Source organism: Chaetodon auriga, chromosome 22 (assembly GCF_051107435.1).
Source record: "Chaetodon auriga isolate fChaAug3 chromosome 22, fChaAug3.hap1, whole genome shotgun sequence".
Lineage (NCBI taxonomy): Eukaryota > Metazoa > Chordata > Actinopteri > Chaetodontiformes > Chaetodontidae > Chaetodon > Chaetodon auriga.
The window spans coordinates 816,705-838,318 of NC_135095.1; the positions used below are offsets into that span (position 1 = coordinate 816,705).

Genomic DNA, 21,614 nt, shown 5'->3' on the forward strand with positions numbered 1-21,614 from the left:
AAGGTGCTGATGAGGAACCGACTTTTACAGATGTCATAGAAGCTCTTTCAACCACATCTGGTGATGGACAGTTTAGCCTCCCTCCACACTACAGGTGTGCATCACACATAATTAACCTGGTTTCAACAAGCGATGTTGACAAACATCTAAATTCCTGTGCAGACACCAAGGCAGTATAGAGGAGCAGTATTACAAAATGCTCTGCTCTTTGGACTAAAGCAAGTCGATCAACATTAGCCTCTGAACAGGTGGAGGAAGTCAGCTGCAGGAAGCTAATACTACCCACATCCACAAGGTGGAATTCCCTGTACGAGGCCGTTTCCAGAATCATCACAATTCCGATGAGTGCCTTAATGGAAGGGAGTACCTATTCTTACAAGAGTACTGCACTGTGATGAAGCCCCTGACAATAGCACTGGACATCTTACAAGGGGATGAGTGCACCTATGGGGCTTTACTACCAACACTGACAAGCCTGATGTCAAAGACTCTTGCCCTGAAAGATGACCTCTCTAAAATGACAGCCAGCCTTCCAGATGTCATTGTAAATGTAAGATTATTATTTGATAATTGATTTGGGTGGGTTTGTTGAATTTATTATACCATTCATGGTGGGCAGATGTTACATTTTGTTTGTTTTAAGAAGTGAGTACAATTATTAAAATGATAGAATATAATAAAAAATCAATTATTCATCCCCTGTTCAATATCAGGGATATTGATCATCATTAATCATGAATATTAATCTTAACATGAACAGAAGATTGAAATAAAGAGGTCAAAACAGCCTCAACCAAAATTAAATCTCATACAGTATTGATGCCACATGAGATGGTTTAGGTCAGTAAAGCCCACAAAGTAATTAAAATAGCCGATTATGTAGTAAAATAAATATAGTCTTAGTTATATCATATTGTATTTTACAGGCCATCAAGATTCGTTTTGATGCTGTACTGGATAGCCAAGAAGGACTTCTTGCAGCGGCCACTTGTCCCAAGTTCAAACTTTGATGGCTGAGAGATGAGCGTAGGAGAGAGCATGTGAAGGAGCTTCTAACTAATGTGTCCCAACTGGCAGCCAGCTCAGCTGAAATAGACTTTTTTGATTTTGAGAACCAGCCCACAGAAAGCTTCTCAGCAGAAAAAGAAGTAACTGACTATTTAAGGTCAGGTTATGAGCTTGAGATTCTGAATCCGTTCCCAAACCTCAAAAAGATGTAAATGAAATACAACACTCCACCTCCATCCAGTGCACCAGTGGAATGGCTGTTCAGTTTAGGTGGATTGGTGCTTTCCCCAAAAAGGAACAGACTGTCTGATTTGAGAAGGTTTGAGAAGCTTCTGCTGATGCGATATAACCACTGTTTCACTCCGAAAGAAAACAAAAAAACATAGGGCCTTGTCAGGGTAGCCATAAATTGAGACTGGACTAACAGCCTAACTGTGGCATGCAATTTTCTGTTTTGGTAAACTCATTATTACTCCTCTATGCACTTTACCAACTGTTAAAAGATGTAAATGTTAATAATTTGGAATACAGTCAGGGGAGACTTTGATTTTAATTATTTTATTGCTATATTTTATTTACATCTATTCAAATGAAGGAGTATACACACAATAAAGATTTTTATTTTATATGCTGGAATATGCAGAAATATAAGTTAACAGAAGAAAGACTTGCTTTATTTTATTAAAATATGGTTAAATGTGCAGAAATAGGTTTAAATGTTCAACAATTTTCTTCAAGTCAGAGACTGTTGCATTTCATTTAATTTTTGCTTGATGCAATGTGCATAAAGTTAAAAGATTGAATCTCATTAAACAAGTTTAAAAAAAGAGTTTCATTTGATTCAATTTTATATGATGGAATGTGCAGAAAGAATAGAATTAGGCTGAAAGGTCTATTGCTTTATAGCGTATTCAGGTTGTGCATCATGTTTTTGAAAAGTAACTAAAGTAATCAAAGTAACTAATTACTTTTGAAAGTAAGTAATCACTAAAGTAACTGGATGACTTTCTTGGAGAAGTAATCAGTAATCAGTAACTAATTACTTTTTCCAAGTAACTTGACCAACACTGGTTATCATCACTTTAATTTGGGTTATTTTAAAAAGTTCCCTCCAGATACTCAGACATTATACTGCTGTTTTCACAGGCTGATTAGTACCACTGATGAGTACACTGATCCTCTAATGTAAAATTGGTGGAGTGCTACTTGGGTTCAGAATAACCACACCTTTGTCCAAAATCAAAGCAAAATTAAACCTAAATCGCTACTGACCTGTCTCCTGATGTCTGTGGTCATGGAATCATTTGAAAGATTGGTGTTGACTCACCTGATAGACATCACAATTTGCCTACCAGTCAAACTGGTCAGTGGAGCATACAGTCAGCATGGGACTGCATTACTTCATGCAACACCTTGACCACCCAGGGACATATGCAAGGATCTTGTATGTTTTTAAGATCCCGAGTCACCCTTGTACAGGAAGTACTGGACCAGCTCTCCGTCTAAAGGGTCTGATTATCAGTCCTACAGAGCTTTACCATAATAGCTTATAATTGAGAACTATTTAATCTGGTGGTGAGGAGACACACCTAGCGTCTAACTACCTGCATCTGGGCGCCTACCATACGTCCTATGATACTGCATCTGACTGAATAGCCAATGAGTCAGGAACAAGATATCAGCCACACCCATTAATGACAGTTCTCCTCCAAATGATCTGGGCTCTTAGTATGGTGCTAGGATGAAATTTAATGGCTAGGGATAAGCCCCAAGGGTCTGTTAATTTCTTTCGGCTAGAGTAAACTTTAAGAACCTTTAATATGTTAATCACACAACTAACTACATTTCACTATCATCAGAGAACTACTGTGGAAGCGCGAGCAGAAGGACTCTGGCCAGAGCGCGGAGCGTTTTTTAAAAAAAAAAACGGAGCATCACCTTATCTTTTGCTCCATCCCGCTCCAACTTTGCTCCGGTACTGCTCACACCATGCGTCTGAAGCATGTCTTACCCAGAACGCATCTGTGTATAATTAATTGCTCAGCCATCCATGCTGTTTTCTGTCAGAAATTGGATGTTGACAACTGGACCATGGAGTTTACAAAATACTGCAAAAAGGATACTGAGAGGTCATACAAGTGTACTATTCCTGTGAGACTAACGGATGACAATAATGTGGTACAAGAAAAAGAATGTGGCGACATTGTTTCAGTCAGTAAAGATTCATTCTGGAATCTAAAAAGACACCTTTCTCGGAAACATGACAGTATACTTCGCGACCATGTTGCAAAGAAATCAAAAGGTGAGCCAAGTTATGGTCAAAATTTTAATGAGTAAATTAATATAGCTTATAGCCTAATATAACCTTGTTTACCTTATTTAATTTAAGTCGGACCTGCCGTGCATTTGTGTTTTATAGAGCGAGAGGCGCAGCAGCAGCTCCAACAGAAAAATAGCAAGGAATTCAAAAGTTTCTTCACTGTGCGCAGAGGCCCAACCGTCACAGGGGAGAGGAAACGGGAACTAGATGAAGCACTTTTTAAAATGATCTACATGGACTATGAGTCGCTTAGTAAAGGAGACCACGAAGGGATGAGACACTTTGCCAGTGCAGCCCAACCAGGCTACATGCCCCCCTGCTACAACACTGTCCGGGATACGCGAATGCCGCATGCGCTGGAAGAGATGGAAACCAAGCTGCGAGACCTACTGCGAAAGGCTGATGGGTTTGTCCTGTCAGCTGACATTTGGACCAGTAGAAGGGAGCACAGCTTTCTTGGCATCGTTGACAGTTTCATTGATGGGGCCTTCCGTGGGCACACAGTTTTGTTAGGCTGCGAGCACTTACAGGGGCACCATACGGCAGAGAACATTTACCAAAAGTACGAACGTGTACTAAAAAATTGGAATGTGCAACGGCGTGTGTTTGGGTTGTGACCGACAGTGTCAGCAACATGATCAAAGCATTCAACCTCCTTCCTGGCACTGAGGAAGAGGACAATGATGTGACCGCGGATGCCAGCTGCAGCAGTGCTGAACATGAGGAAGAAGAGGATGATGGCCCACCTGCAGTCTCACACTTCCAAGTGGAGGAGATAATCACCAGTGTGGAAACTATGATAAACAATTATTTTACTGTGCCAAATTTACATCTCCGGTGCCCCATCCACATGCTTCAGCTGGCGATTAAAGATGCTGTTAAGGAGCACGGCAACATTAATCGCCTGTTACTGAAAGTCGGCCACCTGGTGAAAAGTGTGCGCAAGAGCACCTTTAACACCGAGGAAACCGACTGATTGGGAGTGCACCCCACGACTGCTTGCACAACATGATGGAGCAGCCAACTGCAGATGATTCAGTCGGTCCTGTTCCAAAAAGACCCATTATGGCAAAGCAAACTCAAGTCTAACGTTTCCAACATCACCCTAAATGAACTGCAATACAGAAAGAGCTGGGAAACCTGGGGATGATCCTTCCTGCTGTCATGGAAATCAAATCTTTGCTTAGCCGTGACGCTGCACTTCCAAAGGGGTATCGCTGCTTTTGCAGAAACGCTGGCCAACAATGTGTCAACTCGCTACGCAAGATACTACACTGATAAACACATCATTTTAGCATCAGTGTTAGATCCTGATTTCAAGACCAAGTGAATAATGCGAGATGGTTCTGTGCACAACAGGCTCAGAGAGATCCGCGACCTCCTTGTTGACGAAGCTGAGGTTACTTCTCCCACAGGGACACCTGAGTCCGACACCCCATCTACCGCCTCCCCAAATCCACTGTCTGAACCAAAAAGAGCTTGCCTGTTCGGGTTGTACTTCACGGAGCAGCAGCGCTAACCTGGAGACGCCAAAGGTGAAATCGAAAAGTATTTCACCTCCCCGGGAGAGAACCCGGACGCAGATGTCATTCTATTTTGGAAAGGAAACTCCACGTCCTTCCCGCGCCTGGCTAAATTAGCGCGCACAGTGTTTAGCATCCCGAGTGGCTCGGCAAGTGCTGAAAGGGTGTTCTCTGCTGCCGGTCTGCTGTCAAGACATCACCACATGAGCCTGAAGCCTGAGACGTTGGCTAAACTTGTATTCTTTAAGGTGAACTCAAAAGAACTGTAAAGAGGGCTAGCAACTCCACTTTGTAGTATTATTATTATTTTTGTATTATTATTATTTTAAAGTGCATTTGACAGTGGAAGCAGTTTCTTATTTTTATATTATGTAACCCAAATGCGCATTGCCCAAGGAATTTTAGTTATTAAAGGCAAGTCAGTTTTATTGAAACAAATCATAGGCCTAATTAAAGGCTTAGCCTAATAGTTTATTTAGTTTGATAAGTGGCATTACGTATCTCTTTTAGCCTATATATATATATATATAGGGTTTGTTGATTCAGTTAATTTTACAAATGGCTTTATTTTATTTTCCTTGTAACATAGGCCTAAGTGTATTTTGAATAAATAATTTCTGCTTGAAAAAAATGTGTATGGCTACTCAGTTCTTTTGGAAGCCAGGTTAAAGCTAAAAGAGAATTAAAAGACAAATGTTTTATTCTTTTGGAGTGGAGAGGGTAGAAATTTGAGTGGAAGGTGGGGGGATAATTAGCGGAGTGGTGTGCATCCCCTGTGAGTGGATGAGCGGGCGCAAGGAACAGCTCTGTGCGCGAGGAGCAGGAATTCTTATCGCTCCACTCTGCTCACATGCTCTGGTACATATATATACCCCCCATCTTAAGAGTGATTTACACAAATTATCAGAGCAACTCTGAGCAAGGATGGAATTCAAACTTTTATTTGAGTGATGAGGTGTGGTTGACCATACTGGTAGGTGTGACACAATAATCTCAGTGATAATGGACAGTGAAATCGATAGGCCTAATCATGGAATTAAGCCACTATTAAGACATGGTGTAATTAGGAATACTATTTTATCAATGAATGAAAGATAGAATTTCATCACTAAGAGCAACTCTTTCAACGAGGAATCTTGGAAACTGGGGAAATTAAGTCGTTGCAGCCAGAAAGTCTTAAAAACCAAAAACAGGAAAAAGCACAGAAGGGTCAAGACAAAGTACAGGTAGTCCATTTATACTGTGTGAACAATGTTTAGATTTTGTTTCTGTTTCTCTTCACTCCACTGTTTCACTGCCTACTTGCAGATTTGCCCTCTTACGTAAATTCATCAGTAAAGGGGATCCCTTTTTACAATATTTAGACACCCACACATGTGTCTAGCTTAAGAGGAATATGTAGTACTAGCAATTGAACAAAAAGGAGCAGGGAGGAGGAGGATAAGAATACATGCAGAGTGACACATAATAATAGAGACATGGGATTTAGAGAGATGAGGAGTCAAAACAGGAAGAGAGGGTACTGACATTAATCTGACAGAGAAGAATGTTATCATGCTGACATACAGGCAGATTTCTGTCACTGAGCTGGAGAGCTTTTCCTTTCCAACTCCAACCCTACTTCTTCTCCTCCTATTATTCGTCCTCCTGTGATTATAGATGTTCTGATCCTTCCTTAATTTTTACTTGTTGTGATTGCATTGGTTTGACAAAGGTCAGGGTCCTAATTCATTGTGGACTTTCAGCAAGATCATGAAGATATGATCTTCTCGCTGCGGGCACCGGGATGTGTCCTCCACCGTGCCTGCTGCTCGAGGAAAAAAAAAAGGGCCTTTCTGTGTGGAGTTTGCATGTTCTCCCCGTGTTCACCTGGGGTATCCTCCGTAAAACATACCCCCACTAAAAACATGCAAGAAGATCACCACCTGACCAATGGTGATGAAACGGAATTGGGTCCCCGGGCGCCGCTTGGATGGCAGCCCACCGCTCCTGGTCTGCCGTGGAGGAAGGACGACCAGGATGGGAAAAATGCGGAAGACAAATTTCACCTTCGTGTGCAGTGTCCAGCATGTGCATGTTGTGTGATAATAAAGGGGAATGTCTGCCCCTGATTCTTCTTCTTCTTCTTCTTCATCTTATAATTTAATCACCGCTAAACTGCTTTTGTTCAAACCAATGACTTTGAGCAAAGCATAAAAACTAAGATTAACAATCCAGTGTGTAGGATTTAGGGGGATCTTGGCAGAAATGGAATAAACTATTCAGAATTATGACTTCATTTATGTATAATCACCTGAAAATAAGAGTCATGTTTTTGTTAGCTTAGAACAGTGGTTCTCAACCTTTTTTGGATGAACACCCCTCTACTCAATGCCTACACCTCTTGCCGCCACCCATCAATGAGAAAGCAGTTGGAATCCCTGCATATTGATATTTATGATTGAAATTGGGTATTTCACTGGCCTATTTGAGATATAGGCCAACCCACTGTATTCATAGCTACTGTAGCCCTGTCATTAAACACAGTTTGATAATTATTATAATTCTTCAATCAAATAATACTGTAAATGCATATCGACCTGTCATTGGGGTGGACGACGCCATCACCTACCAAGGCTCAGGGCATGAGGCCGCAACATATAACAGAACGGACGGCACTCAAAAGAGGTGTGGAAAAAAACCCCACAAGCTTTATTGATCCCCCATGTCAAACAGTGATAATAATAATAAAAGGGAACAAAAGCCAAAACGAAAGACGAAACAAAGGGGGGCTGGAGACCCCGGCCAAAATGAACAAAAGAAGGAAAGGCGTGGGACCAACCACGCAATGGGTCGTCGCCCCCAATGTCTCCCCCTAACTACCAAGAAGGGAAAAAAAAATAAACCTAAACCAATAGATGAATAACTGAACTACCAGTGGTCTCTAGTCCAAAGTAAAACAACAAACTAACACAACAAACCTCCAGCACCTAAATGTGCATGGAGGAAAACCTGCTTGGGGAAAAAAAAGAACCCGATGGAGGGAAAGAAGAAAAATTCTCACCACTCTCTCAGGCTGCCATGTGTCTGCCCTGTGTCTGCCCTCCCACTCTCTGCACTCTGCCCAAGTTATCACCTCCTCCCAGCCCAGATCGTGATGCTACACAAGTGTGTAGCAGGTAGAGGGAGGAGGAAGGCAGAGCTGAGAGGGAACAGGAGAGAAACAGACAACACACACAGACACAGACACACACAGACACACACAGACACACACACACACACACACACACACACCCACACCCACACACACCCACACACACACACACACGCATGCACGTATAGAGCATATTCTTGGTGTGTGATTTGGTGATTTGATATACGCAGAGATAAAACAACAGGCACATATAGGCAAGTTCCTGTCAATGATAAGTTCATGTATGTACCCATCATCGGGTCTCTTTCATCTAAGTTTAGGAACAGTGAACTCAGTTTCCAAAAAGCAAAACCACCCCAAGATGGTTTTTACAGAGACATAAATGATGGCTCCTACTTCAGGAATCACAGTTTGTTCTCTCAAGAAGAATATGCTCTTCAGATCCAGCTTTACTATGACAATTTTGAAACTGCTAATCCATTAGGCTCAAAAAAGGGAGTGCATAAACTTGGCTGTATTTATTTTATTTTGAGAAATTTGCCACCAAAGCTTAATTCTGTGTTGATGAACATTCATCTTGTAGTTCCCTTTCATTCAGGGGACCTTAAGAAATATGGGTTTGATCCAATTCTGAAGCCACTTGTTAATGATCTTAAGATATTGGAGACCGAAGGAATGCAGGTGGCGTTTTCAGCAATACCTGTGAAGGGTTCAGTTTTTCAGGTTACTGGTGACAACTTAGCTATACATGGTCTTTTTGGTTTAATTGAATCATTTAGTACAAATTACTATTGTTGATTTTGTTTAACTGATAAGACAGAGCTGCAATCAGTTTTTAGTGAAGATCATCCAGGTTTAACTCTCTATTCAAAAGACCTTCATTCACAACACTGTAGTGCCATTGAACAAAATCCTGCTTTGGCCTCAACCTTTGGTGTCAAAAGAAACTGTCTGCTCAATTGCCTCCAGTTGTTCCATATTTACGCAGTAGATATAATGCATGATTTACTGGAAGGAGTTGTGCAGTATGAGTCAAAGCTTGTGTTTCAGTACATGATTAAGAACTCCATATCTTTGAGTTCTTTGTCAGAGCAAATTATTCAATTCAATTCAATTCAATATTCCTTTATTTGTCCTGCGAGGGGAAATTCCAGAATACAGCAGCATCAGTTAAGATTAATATAAGAAGTGCATGCAAATTAGAAACAAAAACAGTATAAGAGTGAGGATTTTAAATAAAAATAAAAAGAAAGAAATTGTAAAAAAAAAATTGTAAGAATTTGTAGATAGTATTTACAGACTGTTATGTACATGTTTTTATTGCACAGCTCTTTGCCCAGACTATTGCACTGATTACTTGGAGTAGTTTTTATTGTACAGTCTGACAGCTGCAGGGAGGAATGACCTGCGATACCGCTCTTTCACACACTTTGGATGTAGCATCCTGTCACTGATGGAGCTCCTCAGTGCAGTGAGTGTGTTTTGGAGGGGGTGGGAGTCATTGTCTGTCATGGAGGACAGCTTGGCTGTCATCCTCCTCCCCCCCACCTCCTCCACCAGTTCCAGAGGGCATCCCAGGACAGAGCTGGCCTTCCTGATAAGTTTGTCCAGCCTCTTCCTGTCAGCTGTAGTGATGCTGCTCCCCCAGCAGACTACACCATAGAAAATGGCAGAGGCCACAACAGAGCCATAGAAGGTCTTTAGGAGTGCCCCACGCACCCCAAAAGACCTCAGCCTCCTGAGCAGATAGAGTCTGCTCTGTCCTTTTTTGTAAAGTGCAGTGGTGTTATGAGTCCAATCCAGTTTGTTGTTCAGATGAACACCCAGGTACTTATAAGATGTCACCATCTCAATGTCCCTTCCCTGGATGTTCACTGGTGTTGGTGAAGAGTGCGGGCGCCGACGAAAGTCCACAACCAGCTCCTTGGTTTTACCCACGTTACTCTGGAGGTGGTTCTGCTGGCACCAGTCCACAAAATCCTGGATGAGTCCTCTATATGACCTGTTGTCCCCATCTGTGATGAGGCCGACAATGGCAGAGTCATCAGAGAACTTCTGCAGGTGGCAAGTGGGTGACAGGTGTGAAAAGTCTGCTGTGTAGAGGGTGAAGAGGAACCGTGCCAGCACCGTTCCCTGGGGGGCCCCCACACTGCAGAGGACAGTCCCTGACACACAGTCCTGTGTCCTCACATACTGTGGGCAGTTGGAAAGGTAGTCCACTATCCAGCATGTGAGGTGTTGGTCCACTCCCGAAAGTTCCAGCTTGTGTCTCAGGATGACTGGCCTGATAGTGTTAAAAGCACTGCTAAGGTCCAGGAAAAGGACCCGAACAGAGCTCCCAGGAGATTCCAGGTGAGATAGAGCTCAATGGAGGAGGAAGATGAGGGCATCATCCATTCCGATGCCAGGCTGATACGCGAACTGCAGCAGGTCCATGGACAAGCTCACCAGGGGGCGCAGGTGGGCAAGGACCAGCCGCTCCAGGGCCTACATGAGATGGGATGTTAGGGCCACTGGCCTGTAGCAGCAAGGGTCCTTGGGATGTGGGGTCTTTGGCACAGGTACCACGCAGGACGTCTTCCAGAGGCGTGGCACCCTTCCCAGTCTCAGGCTCAGGTTAAACAGATGTCCAATGATCCCGCTCAGCTGATCAGAGCAGGATCTGAGGAGCCTGGGACTGAGGCCATCCGGTCCTGCAGCCTTCCTGGGGCCTCATTTATAAAACTTGCTTACACACAAAACGGGGCTTGAAAGTTGCGTACGCAACTTCCTACGCAAAGGTTGTGATTTATAAAAATAAACTTAGCGTGAGAATGTGCGCACCGGTACGCCAACTTTGATGCTTGTGTACGAACATTTTGGAGACGGGGAAACTGGCGGTGCAGATGGTGAGGTGGTGAATTGAAGCCAGATTGATCTCACAGATTTAATGTCATCACATATCAGACTTATAGACCCACGTAATCATAAACACCCAAGTCTGCAGTGTTATAGATGTGTTCCTTTAATGAGCCGTTAGGCCTACTACTGTATGCACAATGTTCATATATCATACTTCCATCTTCAAATGATACAGAGCGGTGGATGGCACTGATGGATTCGTATTAATTGTGACAAGATGTGTAACAATCATTCAATTTGCTGAGTAAGCATATAAATAGTGCGGTGACACTCGTGCGTAATGCTGCACAATGGATGCGCTGGCACTGCTGGAAGATCACGCAAATGGTAGGATCAGGATGGAGAGAAGTTTTAGGGACCACGGAGATTCCCTGGCCCATGATGATGACTGGCTAATAAGCCGATTTAGATTCCCTAGAGCGGTGCTCTTGGATCTATGTGCTGAACTGGGCCCAGTGTTAGATAGACCCACCCGCCGGAACCGCGCCATCCCGGTGCATATCCAGGTTCTGACCACTCTGGGGTTTCTGGCGACTGGCTCCTTTCAGCGGGAATTAGCCGACAGGTAAGTGTTTGATATGATTAATATTATATAATGTTACATTGTCTGTCTAAAGCCCCTTTTGGGTATGATATAATTCAGTTAATTTATGTCCTTAGGTCTGGGATATCGCAGCCATCCCTCAGCGCCATAATGCCAGCCGTTTTGGATGGCATTATAAAAATGACCCGTCGATAAATCAGGTTTTCTTACACTGTGGGTGAACAGGCCAACATTAAAAGGCAATTTGCGGCAATGTCCGGTTTCCCAAATGTAATCGGCGCAATTGACCTCACTCACATTGCTATAAGGGCTCCGAGTGAAAATGAATTTGCTTATGTTAATCGAAAAAATGTGCATTCACTCAATGTACAAATTATTTGTACCTCGGACATGATCTTGACGAATGTAGTGGCACAGTGGTCTGGGTCAGCACATGACTCATTCATCCTGACGCACAGTAGTGTAGGGATCTGTAATTTCTGCCACAGATCGCTCTGTGGCACTGGAACTATTCACTGCGGTGACGACGTGCCACCACTCATTTTTTTTTATTGTATTCGTGACGCCACTACTGTGACCACCAAACAAAATATCCTTTCTGGCCTCCACCTCACCCACAAGCACCTCGATTTCACCTCAAATTTCTTTTTCTTTTCTCTGCCATGATCGAACGTAAAATGCCATTGATCAGCAGGCATATTTATATGCAAAGCCATTCATGAGGTACTTTGCATTGACCATTCATGGTAAAATGTGGGTGTGTCGGGGGCGGGATGTGAGGTGAATCCACCTGCGCAATCTTCCGGGTGGAGTGTGATTTATAAAGGGAAAATTGCGTGCAGGTGTGAGTACGCACGGTTTTATAAATCTGAATATTTTTTGGCGTACGCCATTTTCAGCTTTTGGGCGTATGCACACTTTTAGTATGGATTCTACGCAATGTTTTATAAATGAGGCCCCTGGTCTTTAACCTCCTGAGTTGAATCCTCATCTGGAGAGGTGTGAGGGACAAGTTGGAGCAGGGGGGCTGAGTGACTTGTGAAGTGGATGGGGGGCTGGGAGGAGCAGTGGGGGGTGACGTTGATTGCGGTGAGGTGAATACTTTTGGGGGGGGGTCAGTGGGGTACTCGGGCAGGGTGCTGGCAGATCAAAAGAGGGCTGCTGCAGTGCTGGTACTGCTGGGGGAGGGGCAGATGTTTCTTCAAACCTACAGAAGTAGGTGTTTAGCTCATCTGCCCACTTTGGATCCCCAGCTGCCTGGGAGTTTGGCTCCTGGTGACCTGAGATGGTTTTCAGGCCTCTCCAGACTCCCCTGGTGTTGTTCTCCTGCAGCTGTTCCTCCATTCTCTTTCTGTATCTGTCCTTCCTCTCCCTGATATTCCTTCTTAGCTCCCTCTGAACAGTTTTCAGCTCCTCTTTGTTCCCTGACTTGAAGGCCCTGTTCTTCTCCTTTAAGAGAGCCTTAATGTCAGGATTGATCCAGGGTTTGTTGTTGGAGTGACAACGTACAGTCCTGGTGGGTACAGTGTTCTCCACACAGAAGTTTATGTAGTCCGTGATGCTGTCTGTAAGACTGTCAATGTCCTCCTCAAGAGAGTCACTGAATATATCCCACACTGTTGTATCGAAGCAGTCCTTCAGAGAATTATGAGCTTTAATTATGGATATACACTAGGAAAGAACAGGCCAACTGGCCAAAAACTGGATGACAATAGCAAAGATCTTGGCCTTAATGCTATTCAGTCATGGTGTCTCTTACGTAATACCCCATTAATATTTGGAGATTTAGTGTGCAGGAATGATAACTGTTAAAACTTGCTGCTCCTCTTAATTCAAATCAATAACATTGTGTTTTTGCCTACTGTAACTCATGGTATGACTTGCTATTTGAAACATCTGATTTTGGATTATCACAAGCTTTTTAAATCTCTCTTTCCAGAGTGAAATCTGATTCCAAAGCACCACCTAATGATTCATTACCCAAGCTGTATTAGGAAAATTGGGCCACTCATACACATGTGGTGTATGAGGTTTTAGGGAAAGCAAAAGTTCTTCAAAAAGTCTGTAAAGAACTTTAAAAACATCACAAAAACTCTGGTAAAGAAATATCAGAATCAGTTGGCTTTTCATTTTGAGAATTTTTATTTTAAAAGATTACAATTTGGCTCCATAACTGAAGTCTTGGTCAGCAGTTTAGAGGGCAGTGAGGCACTGAATGAAACTTTTGATGCAACTTCTAATGTTTTCACTACTTCCTGGGTCAAAAGCTATGCCACGGAGTATCATGTTGGGATGTATGTATGTTCTGGTGTGGAAAATGAAATGCCTTTGTTCAACAGGATTGTGAGCATAATTGTCAGAGATAACAGTGCTCATCTTCTAACTTGTGAAGTCTCAACAATATATTTTGATCATCACTTAAATGCATTTAGTATTGATGAGAAAATGGATGTCTACACATTTATCTGTGTTGATGATTTGGTGTACTACAGACCTTATGATAGGAAATTTTCATGCAACACTGATGACCAAATGTACATTGTCCCATACTGTAATTTTGGATGACTCCATGCCAAACTGTATTCAGTGATGTTTGTCGTGTACCTGCAGTTTAATATTTTGTGTTGATTTTCTAACACTGACACTTGTGTAGAGTGCTATCAACACTACTCATCGTTGGTCAGTGTTACTTTTCCAACTCCTCACGGTGCTGAAATAACTGTGTGAGTGTTGGAAAAATGAACACTTCTGAAAGTGTTAAATTTGTTTTGTGTTAATTTTCTAACACTGACACCAGTGTAGAGTAATATCAACACTACTCATCGTTGGCCAGTGTTAATTTTCCAACTCCTCACGGTGTTGAAATAACTCTGTGTGAGTGCTGGAAAAATGAACACTTTTGAAAGTGTTAATTTTTTAACACGTACTTTGTGTTAATTTTCTAACACTGACACCAGTGTAGAGTAGTATCAACACTACTCATTGTTAGCCAGCGTTAATTTTCAACTCTGTACAGTGTTGAAATAACTCTGTTTGAGTGTTGAAAAAGTTACACTTTTAAAAGTGTTAATTTAACACTCAAAAGAGTGGACACATATTGACACTTTTCTAGTCTTAGTTTTAACAATCTCAGTATTAATCTAACACTGATGATTTTGCTGTGAAGGCTGTTCAGGAAGGGACACAGAGATTTCAACTGACTCCGTGGTCATGTATTTTTATGATTCTTGATTCTTTCAAAACACCCTGTCCCACACATAAAGGCAACCTCAAATGTCCTTTGAAGTTGTGAGAATTGGCCAAAACGTAGTTGTTTTCCAAAAATGTCCTCACTCTGTTCTGGTTCTCACCAGGGTTCTAAATTAAGCCCCCGCCAACCCGCCAAATGCGGGTTAAAATTCATATTGGCGGGTGTAAATAAAAACTTACTAGCCAATTTGGCCGGTAATGCATTAGGCAATCATGTCAGTCAGAGCCGCTCTACAGTTCCCCCTGACAGTCCGTCCTACATTTCCCATGAACACTGTCGTAATGCTACGTGATGACGTACAAGACGCCCATTGGCTGTGCGCAGGCACACTACAGTCTGTAGTGCAACCGGCGCGAGAAACCACGGAAACGCAAACACAAAGAAGAAGAAGAATGAACGGCGGCGTATAAACTGTAAAAAAGGAGACTGAGCTAGCTAAAAGTAAAAAGTAAAGTTAAACTAAATGCTGCGGTGGTTGGGACAGACGTCTGGGGGCGAGAAGAGGAAGGAGGCAGGGGATGAGAATGTCGACAAAGCGTGCGAAACGAAGAAAAGAAAGTTTAACGCTAAATGGCTGACAGGTCGTGAATGGCTTGTGTTTGATCACGAAAATGCCGTCATGTTTTGTAAGGATTGCCGCATGTACACGAAAGAAAAAAACAAGACGAATAATTTTGTGGTGGGGACTAATAATTTTAAAGTCGAGGCAGTAAAGGACCATGAGAGTGCCCGAAGTCATCAGGAGAGCCTAAGGAGTCTGAAATACTGACTGCTGCACTATTTGTGTTTTCTAGTTGTACATACATAATTCAATTTATTACCAATGCAATTTTTTGCAAGTGTTTAAGTCATGGCTGTTACTTATATATATTTCTTATTAAAGAAGGAAAGCAGAAACACTTTAAGTTGAAAGGAAAAATACATTTTATTAGGAATGTAATGATACTAAATACTTACTGGAAAAATGTCTTTTAGAAAATAATAAATCTGACAGCATTTTTTGTTTGTATAAATTAAATGTTTGCACTTTCTGTGTATATTTTGTTTCATGTGTTGTGCTTTCTGTGCATTTTTCATGCCAACAATGTAAATAAAATGATCAAATGCATTCAGTGGCACCCATAATCTCTCTTATTTTCACCGGGAAAAAATTTGGCTAGTGGAAATTCTGATTGGCTGGTAACCACATTGGCTGGTGATCAAAAAAGTTAATTTAGAACCCTGGTCCTCACTACGTACAAGTGCGCATACACACACACACACACACACACACACACACACACACACACACAAACACATACACACAGTGTACTGAGTCACTGTAAGGTTTTGTATAACAAAGGGTATCAATCCTGTCAACAGATGTGTAGTCATGTTAATCTCCACTCGATGCAGGAGTGTGTGCATGGATTCATTCCTGCACTGTGAATGTCTCAAACATCATCCTCAATTTTTTGTTCATGTGTGTGTGTCAGCATATTGAAACATTAGGCCAGCAATGTTGTACTCAGATTTCCTGCCAAGTGTGGGCTGAAGTGAGGATCATCTTTGCAGAAACACAAGCTTCACACCATTTTCATCCTTTTTCTACTAGTCTTACAACAGCTTTACTATGTTATTCCCATTACACACATTATTACACATGTAGCCTGACACACTTAGACTTCTGATGATACACAACTGATACAGAATTTTTTACAGTGCTGCTATAACTTACTGGGAAAACATGTCCACACAACAATAAATCTAAATGGCATCAGAGGCTCTTCCAGTTCTGATTTCACCATATACATCTGGGCTTCAGCAAATCATTAGTTCTTTCATACAGCTAAACAATATTGAAACAAACTGTGTACTTTTGCAGGCAAAAAAAATAAAAATAAAATAAATAAATACTATTTGTTATCATTATTAGTTAGTAATCAACTTGTAGCAAAATATCAATGCAACGCAACATTTGCTTAACTTGATTTGCTAAACTAATTTACAGTCTAAAACAGGTGGAATATTCAGAGGCTCTCCTGTTTGTAGACTAGCAATGTACCGTGAGACCATGAGATCTCATCCATGAAGGATGAAGGATACAAAAACAACTCAGAAATACAAAAAAATAGTAGACTTCTGAGTGGTCCCTGAATGCAACACGCACTTTTTATGCATCATGGTGACTGTCAAGAAAACAAAAGCATATTCGGATTGTCCTGCTTGCCAAGAGAAATGTACAAACATTTTTTCTTTTTTTGTTGAAATAAAAGGCAAGCCATTTTGCCTGAGTTAGTTTGTCCCTAAGTCGGCCAGTGTACCTGAGTTTGCTTGTAGTGATGAAAGAGTCCAATCATTACCAGTGTCATTACTACTTAAAACATGCTAAACTGGATAAGCTTCAAGGTCAAATGCACATAAAGATAAAGATAATGATAATGCTCTTGTGAAACGGGGTGCCCAACAAGCAGCTCTCACAAAGCCATATTCTGACAATGTTATGCTGGCCAGTTTTACAGTGAGTCAACTAATAGCTAATAGCTAAAACCTTATTGAGAGGGAGACTTTGTGAAAGAGTGCCTTGTTGCAGCTGCAGAGAGGCTAGCGCTGGACAAAGTAAAACTGTTTCCTAGTGTTAGTCCTGAAGAACTATGGAGACAAAGGGAAAACCTGTTGTGGATCTCAGTAATTGCAAGTAGCTGTAATTTGGCGGTCATCATCGACATTACTAAGTACTTCTAAAAGCTGAACCTCAAAGTCCCATTTAGCTTCTCAGCTCTCTGCATTCAAATGTGTAGCCATTTAAGGCAAAATTAAAACTGTGGCATGTACAACTGGTAAGGGGTAACACTGTGTATTTTTCTAAGAAAAGCCTGCCATGGCATCTGAATATGCTGGTGCAAAACTTCAGGAATTTGTCAAGTACTTTAAAGACATGAAAAATAAAAGTAACTGACAACATATTTGTTATGCCATTTATTGTTGAACCAACTGATGTGCCTGACAGCCTACAACACCACTTCATTGAGCTGCAAAGCAACAACCTACTTCTATGACCAGTTATTTTCAAAACTGACTCACTGACTAACTAACAGACTAACTGACCCAAACCTGCAAAACCAGCTGCGAGTATCATCATCATCATCATCATCATCATTATCATCTGACATCAGATGCCTTGCCAAAGAAAAGCAGTTCCAGTCTTCACCAAGGTCAGTGTGATACGCGTATGTGTTCAATAATTTAGTATGGCCCTCAAAGGATGTTCTAAAAATTTAAATGACCCTTAACAGGAAAAAGGCTCCCCACCCCTGGATTACAACCATGCTGATTATCTCAACTTGTAGGCCACTGCCCTGTTAGTTCATTCTCCGTTAACATGGCCTGCATCCCCTCTCTCCAAATGCAGTCATTCTGGGACGTAATGTAGCAATTTAGATACATAACCCCCTTTCCCCTCCCCACACTACTTCTCAGCCAGATACCTACGACGATGGACACTTCTCTGAATAAAATCAAAACAACACACATGAACAGGAAGTTATACTGAGAATTACAACATTATTTAACATATAATAATTAAATTACATATATTTTATATACACAAAGACACACATATAAATATATATGAAAAAACTATATATTTCAATTTTTTTATTTTAATTCTTTCATTACAATGTTTATTTTTTGACTAATCTCTCAAGTGGGGAGCCTTTCCATTCTCTCTGTTCTCCTGTGCTCTCCATTCCTTTGAAACTTCATATCTTCCTTTACTCCTTTACTAAGAGAAGGGCTCATCCTCTCTCTCTCTCTCTCTCTCTCTCTCTCTCTCTCTCTCTCTCTCTCTCTCTCTCTCTCTCCTCTTTCCTAACTGGTACTGGATGGCTTTCCTCCTCCTGGTCATCCACTGCTATACTTGGTCCTGCTTTGTCCTCAGGGATGGAGGCAATTGGAGCATTTTCTCCTGGACTGTATGAATCACAGAGAGAAACAATAGAAAAGGGAAAACACTTATCAATCATGTTAACTCAGGGATGCAAACTTAGGAAGATTCGAAAAGGTGCCACAGCAAGACAGACACAAAATCCCACAAAAATCATTTATGTGGATAACCTGTTCTGTGTTAAAAAAAGAAAAAGAGTGACAGTCACAGCTTGCAACCCTGTGTCAGCAATACAATAAATTAAAAAATAAAATAAAATAAAAAAAAATACAAAAACTCAAAAAAGAAAAAAGGTATTGCCTCATCTATTGGTTGTTTCATTATTATGGGCTTTGTATAGGATGAGGGCTAACGTAATTAGAAAGTACAAGATGAAGATATTACAAATGGGCTACTGATGCACTACCTCCAAGCTACACTGGCCAAATTTTTGGCCCTGGTCAAACAATGGTTTAAATTGTTCACTTTGAAGTATTTATGAACATAACATTGAGTATAAGTTATCAGTAAAATCATCACAATTTTGTTAAGACACAAGTCAACCTTTGAACCTCTTGAGTTGAAAGTGAAGGCTTTAAAGGCTTTACTTTCAAGGCTGTAACTTAGGTTGGATACGGGTAGCTGAGCTGTAACCCCGTGTTCCCACCAAACGCGATGTCACAAGATCACGCGACAAAATTACATACAAAGTCAATGCAAAGACGCGATTTGAGGCGTCATCGCGTCGGGCGATGCGCTGGACGCGATCGTGCGGCGCGATGGACGCGTTGGCCGCGAAAATCGCTCCCATCGCGTCGCCCCATCGCGCCATCGCTTCATCGCTCGAGTTGAAATAATTGAACTTTTGCGGCGAATTCGCGTGAAGACGCGCCGCGACAGCCTATCAGCGTTGAGATCGTCATCGACGTGCTGACGTACGGACGTCCTGGTGTTCCCTCGCCGCGCAAACCAAACCGCCAGAAACAATGGAGGAGCAGCTAATTGTTGCCGTCACCGCTCACCCAGAGCTGTGTGACAGTTCCTGTCCCCTCTACAGGGTCAGGAACAAGAAAGACCAGGCCTGGGTGAGCGTGAGCGAGGTGTATGGACTATGGTGGTTAGCGATGGTGGTTATCTCAGCCATGGTCGACGAGAGAATGAATGGCGGAAGAAATGTTGTTGTTTGGGCGGGCTCGTTGCGCGACGCGATGCGGCGTTTTTTTGCATATTGGACCAGCATCAAAACTGGAGCGTGTAGCGCGACGCGATTTCATTTGATGCGCGATTAAATCGCTTTCATCGCGTTTGGTGGGAACACGGCGTAAGCTGTAAGTGCAGCAGCTCTGTGTAGCTAGGCAGGTAGTTAGCAATGTCAGTTAGCATCATGAACTTCACTTAACTATTTTAACAGAAAGCCCCTTGGCTTTTTGACATTGCTATTCAAGTGAGTTGAAACCCAGTACTTACATTTAAAAGTGTAATCCTCGGTCACTGTCACTGTTACGTTTGGGGAGTCCGCCATATTCTTTCATTGGGAAAAAAATCCAATCATCAATGGTAGCCACGAATCTTGGAATACTTTGGGCCACAAAGGATCCACCCACTGGATCCTCCACATTCAAGAAGACCATATTTCTCTGCTGTGTCTGAAGGAGCCTTCGAAATGGAGACACAGCTAATGTTAACATGCTGATGTTTAGCAGATACAGTTTACCATGTTCATCATCTTAGTTTACTGTGTCACCATGCTAACACTTTCTAATTTTCACTAACACAAAGAACGGCTGAGGCTGATGGGAATGTGGGTTCAGTCTTGCAACACATTCAATGATAACGTTATATGTAACATTTCCTTCAGACAATAACTTATTGTGCTGTTCCTTCCCTCTGCAATGCTGTTTGTCTCTCCCGTTTGCGTATGGGGTAACTCTTGCTCGCAAGAAATAAAAATTCTTCAGACCTAGAGATAAGACAGATGTGTTTGTGTATTTTGTTACCATCAACTCACCACCACCAGACAGCATCAAGTTTTCTGATTACTGTGAAAATTTGAGGGCTTGTCTGGGATACTTAACCCAGACAGAGACCGGGTACCGAAGGCCAACCCTCTCCTGAGAGAGGATCACAGTCACCCAAAGGGATGTGAAGGGGGCGACTATGGGAGAGTCAGATCAAGGACAGGTCTTCCGTACAGTATTCAAAGGAAACATTTAAAAGGTGAAATCATATTTATCAGAAATAACTCACTTAAAGGCTGACAAGCTTATTGATGCTGGACCTCTTAATTGAGGTAGGATAAAGACCAGGTTCAACCAGGCGCTGGGCGCAGGATAAAGAAGAATGAATTTTTGTAAATGAATAAAGTTAACAGCAGTTATTGTAGGAATGGCAACTCTAAGCGAGTTTACTTTATACAGGATATGAGCTTGATCCTGCGATTATGTGTTGCAGAATGAATAAAAAACAATACATTAATAAATTTCTAAAAAAGGGAGATTTAATTTTGTTTGAGTAATTTTGGGTTTGTATTTCACTGCTGAAAAACTAACAATAATGGGAAGAAACCCCTCATGGGGCATACAAAGGTAATGTGGACTAACGTATTCCCTCAGCAAGATTTGGACATTTGGACCAGCAAGGCAAATAAGTCATTTTTTTCTCTTAGGTCTCTAAGGTCCTAAAGTTTAAAACCATCATGCACAAATCAGTCCATGAAGAGGATCCTGTTGTAGCCTGTTACTGTAGCACTGATGGAGAAAGGGAGTTTTGTTTGAGTACACGGCTCACTAGCATTTGTTTTTCAACTGGTTGGAGTGCTGAGTGTCAGGTGTATTATCCTCATGGAATGCAAAACAAAGACAGAGCTCCTACAGTGCAGCTGCACTGGGGCCAACTCGTTAAAAGTTAGTATTTTCCTTTGAGTAAAAGTAATGACCCATTTTTTTTTTCATAATAATGACTGTTCTTGCATTGTTTCTTTGAGGAATATGGGATATGCTAGGGATATGCTTGGATATTTTGTGTCTGTCTA

The 21,614-nt window shown here is 41.9% G+C and overlaps 1 protein-coding gene across 24 annotated transcripts in view; it reads right to left on the minus strand.

Moving 5' to 3' along the window:
* The window catches only part of LOC143314851 (pleckstrin homology domain-containing family A member 5-like), a 323,906-nt gene that overhangs the window by 264,214 nt on the left and 38,078 nt on the right, over positions 1-21,614 (minus strand). Inside the window, exons 4-5 of one of the 24 annotated variants that reach the window (XM_076722110.1) lie at positions 20,051-20,239; positions 11,766-18,630 (exon numbers count right to left, since the gene is read on the minus strand). The exons of 22 other annotated variants lie outside the window; for them this stretch is intronic. In XM_076722110.1, coding sequence (XP_076578225.1) covers positions 20,053-20,239 — 187 coding nt within the window. In that variant the 3' untranslated portion in view covers positions 11,766-18,630; positions 20,051-20,052. Of the gene's footprint in view, positions 1-11,765; positions 20,240-21,614 lie in introns of those variants that run through there. One more of the 24 variants, XM_076722111.1, reaches the window with a different exon arrangement.